At 47.4% G+C, this 4,069-nt stretch overlaps 1 protein-coding gene across 1 annotated transcript; it reads right to left on the reverse strand.

Annotated features, from left to right (window-relative positions):
- Positions 1-2,378: 2,378 nt before the first annotated feature.
- On the reverse strand, positions 2,379-3,396 carry LOC127348379 (CASP-like protein 1U2). Its single transcript, XM_051374423.2, has one exon. The coding sequence runs from the start codon at positions 3,082-3,084 to the stop codon at positions 2,467-2,469; it is 618 nt and encodes a 205-aa protein (XP_051230383.1). The 5' UTR covers positions 3,085-3,396; the 3' UTR covers positions 2,379-2,466.
- Positions 3,397-4,069: the final 673 nt, after the last annotated feature.

A 4,069-nucleotide genomic window follows, 5' to 3' on the forward strand; every position in this document is an offset into this window, starting at 1 on the left:
ACAAAGATGTTTATTTCACCGAACATGAATTCTATGAACTAAAAGATCAGAAGAATTTTTGGGTGCACAAGATGGATGAGGACAATCAGGAATTTGAAGCCTTGGTAAGTTTGTCTGGTTTGATTTGTGCTACTAGCTAATTATTCTCATGTTTTCATGCATTTGAATGCAATAATTAGATGATGACAAATTATTATTTGCTCTTATGTAAGTACATGCCTAGTGAGGCTGTGGATGGCTACAGGTACCCAGTTTTTGGAAAAGCACATCTTTCAAGGAATGGACAACCCCTAGAAGGAGAAGAAGAAGAAGACTTTATTGACTGCACCTACAAAATTGAATGGGACCTTGGACATGTATCCTTTCAAAATGGTTGGACAGACTTTGTTGCTGCTGCTCACATTGGAGTTGAATCAATTGTTTTGATCAAGATATATCCAATGCAGGAGTATATAAGTCTCAACTTTGTTGAGATCATCAACTAGTGGGGGCAATTAGCTAGTTCAGATTATCAAGTAAACTTGTTCTAGTTTAATGTTCTACAGTAAACTTGTTCAAATTATCAAGTAGTTTGGATTATCACCTAGTTTAGCTTCAAATTATCAAGTAGTTTGGATTATCACCTAGTTTAGCTTTCAAGTTCTATGTGATGGTTTGTAGGAATTTAAGTGTTTGAATTATCTGTTTCTATTACCAGATGTTTATGTCTGTTGTTTACACATAATTTGTTGTTTTTAACTTTGTTTGAATTTGTAACTAAGCACTTGAATTTGGCGGTGGAGGCCATGTGTGCGCTGCTGGGCTGACTGCCTGCGCGGCTGTGCTTTGGTCAGTAGGACTTGTCCGTTTCGGATGACCTGAAAGGCTGGAAGCCGTGGCATCCCCATCTTGTCTCTACTTTGTTTCATGAAAGCTACTGTGCCTATCGTCCACTCTGCTCTGTAGTTTGTACGATTGCAGAGTAATTGTATCCACAGAAATGAGCCAACAACTGGCTGCCAGATTTCGTCCCGTCCGTAGCGCTTCGGAAGTCAATCTGGCGTGGCGCTGCTGGATACTTCTGATCAATAGGAATAGGAGGAAAAAAAGCTTATGATGAGCATCTATTGGATGTTAAACTCAGAAACATCTTTTTCAAAATTTTAAAATGCCGAAGAAACCGAACTTGGGTACATGAGAGTGAGCAGGAGAGGCGGCAGCCAGAACACATCTACGGTTCTGTTCTCCTCGGTGGCGACGCCGTCAGCGCTTGGGGCCTTGGGGAAGGGTGGCACACCGCGGCACCTCACCGGCGGGGAATTTGGGGCATTTGTGAAACTGCCCCAATAAGTATATAGCAATTGGGGCACTTTTTGAAACTGCCCCAATAGGTGTATACCAATTGGGGCACTAGTCAAACTGCCCCAATAGGTGTATACCAATTGGGGCACTTGTCCAAACTGCCCCAATAGGTGTATACCAATTGGGGCACTTGTCCAAACCGCCCCAATAGGTGTATACCAATTGGGGCACTTCTCAAAACTGCCCCAATAGGTAGGGCATTAGAGGCATTTTGGCCAAAGTGCCTCTAAAATGGGGTATTTAGCGGCACTTTGAAAAGTGCCCCAGGGCAAAGTGCCCCTAAATCCCTACCGTGTAGTAGTGTATGGATGACACGTTGGGTCTTGACAGCTCTGCAGTAGCCGTATTCCACGTAGGAGACGCCAAGGAGGAGGGCAGGGTCAAAGGCGTCGTCTGCCGCGAGGCGGCGCGGGAAGGCCGGTTCCAGGATGGTGTGGCGGAGGATCCTGCCGGTGGCGGCGCAGCGGACGAGGGTCGTAACATCAGCGCGCGCAACGATCTCTAGCAGGAGATCCACCGGGAGGCCGGATTCCTGGGTCGACATCATCGGTTTGTTCATGTGTAGGAAGATCGAAGGAGGAAGGGTGACGTGGGTCTTGTTATGAACCTGTGATCCTGGACTCTTTGTCTGACTCGGCTGCGTAGAGGCACCGAATAATTAGAGGTACAGCTGATCACCGAATTCTAGCTAATTCGAGATGAACACGGAACCGGGAAGGTTTCAAGGACTACATCTGAAAGCTTGTAAACTCGATTTCAGCCTTGAGCTCGGCTGTTTGAGGATCAAGCGGTCCGCCGCATCTACCCATAATTAACCCCGTTTGAGATCCCCCACGGCAAGTCCATTACCAGCTGTGGCGCTAGCTATCTAGGGCGAGCTTGACCTCTCATCGATCATGTATTGCTTCTCTAACACACATCATAAATTAATTATCAAGATTGGACATATCAGGATATCACAGTATTTTTTTTATAAAGATCAGGATATCGTATAGAGTTTCAAAGACAAAAAAGTGATACTCCAACTTATATAACTAAAAGGGAAGACTAATTAAAAACGTGTGCATGACGCATACTAAAATGTGCGTGCCCTGACATGGATTCATGCATGCAGATTGGTTCAGCCTAAAGGACGGGCGGCACGTTGAACGGGAGAGGCACAGCCCTGGCGACGGCGGCAAGCGTGATGGCAGCGCAGGCGGCCAGCGACAGGATCTTGGCCTGTACCACTTTTCTGGCGAAGTTGGGGCAGGCGCCGATCTGGTCGCTGAAGACCGCCGCAACCGCGTAGGTCGCCGCCATCGCCGAGTAGAGCAGCGCCGGCACGAGCAGGTCCACCACCACTAGCACGATCCCGGCGGGGGTGATCCCCTTCTCTTCCTCCTCCAGATCCGTGGCCACGGTCTTGTCGTCGTCGGGAGGGGCGGCGGCGGCGGCGAGGTCGAGGCTGAGCTGCAGGTAGATGGCCGCGGCTTCCAGGATGGTGACGGTAATGTTGCAGCCGACGAGGAGCACGAAGGCGCCGAATCGGGTGTAGGTGAAGGCGGCGACGCCGGAGCTGGGGGTGCAATCGCTGGAGGCGGCCATGACCATGGCCGACGCGAGGGCGAGGATCAGCGCGGAGAGGCGGAGCAGAAAGTTCACCGACTTGGACCCGTTGGGCGGCGGCGGCGGTGGGTCGTCCCGGTGGTGGTGCCAAGATGGCCACCACTGAGCTGCAGGTGCTTCCGGCCCTTGCATCATCGTCGCAGACCAAAACGTGGACTGATTTGCGTCGCAGTCGCCGCGGCACAGGCTTCAATTTATGCCAAATATTTGGTAAGTTGCCGTCGTAGCAAAACAAACAAACAAAAATTGACACCGACATCTACTCTCCAAGAAATATTGTTGCTTCGGTATGAGTGATTTATTTCCAAAACTAATACGGCCTCCGTCCTAAAATAACTTGCTTTACTTATTCTCGATAAGAATCGAATTGTGTCCGTGAATCAGGGTGGCGGATTTCTTGGTAAGTTGCCATCGTCCTAGGAAAAATATGTCAGATTTCTTTCCTGATTTCTACTCTCGGGAAAAATATTGCATGCTATTGAAAAAAAAAACAAATCCATGAATTCATCCATATGATGGTGGGATGATCTGTCGTAAAGGGAAAAAATGGTTCATATTTATCCTTCCTATATTGTGCCAATGTGCATGATATTTCATTCTAAAGACAGACATAGTGATTATGTAAAAAAAAACATTTGACAATCAGTACCATGATATAGAGTACTGTATTAACATGAGTGGACAGTGGCACGGCCTCCGAAACCGAGTCAACTGCGGAGCGGACCCAGGCATTGAGCGGGTGACCCAGCTGGTGCTCGTTGTCCTGGCTGCCGATCTGCTACCTGCCTACCTCCGACGATCCAATGAACTTGAAAAAAAAATACCATGCCTCTTTTTTTTAGATTGGGCTCAGTTGAAGTTGCCATTTTTTTCTAGATCACAACCCACATTTGTTCAGTTTCCTAAGTTCCATGGATTCTCCAAGTTTCTCTGGATGTGACCGACTTCTATTGATTTTTCATGTGGTCTGCTTCATTTTTTGCTATATCCAAATCGGTTCGTGAAAAAGTGCATATTTCATTTTCTGCATTGTTCATGGAAAAGTAAGCCTATATACTTTTTTTTTAGAAACACAGTACAACGCAGACGCTCACATACACGCGCATACACTCACCCCCAT

This window comes from Lolium perenne, chromosome 4 (assembly GCF_019359855.2).
Source record: "Lolium perenne isolate Kyuss_39 chromosome 4, Kyuss_2.0, whole genome shotgun sequence".
Classification (NCBI taxonomy): Eukaryota; Viridiplantae; Streptophyta; class Magnoliopsida; order Poales; family Poaceae; genus Lolium; species Lolium perenne.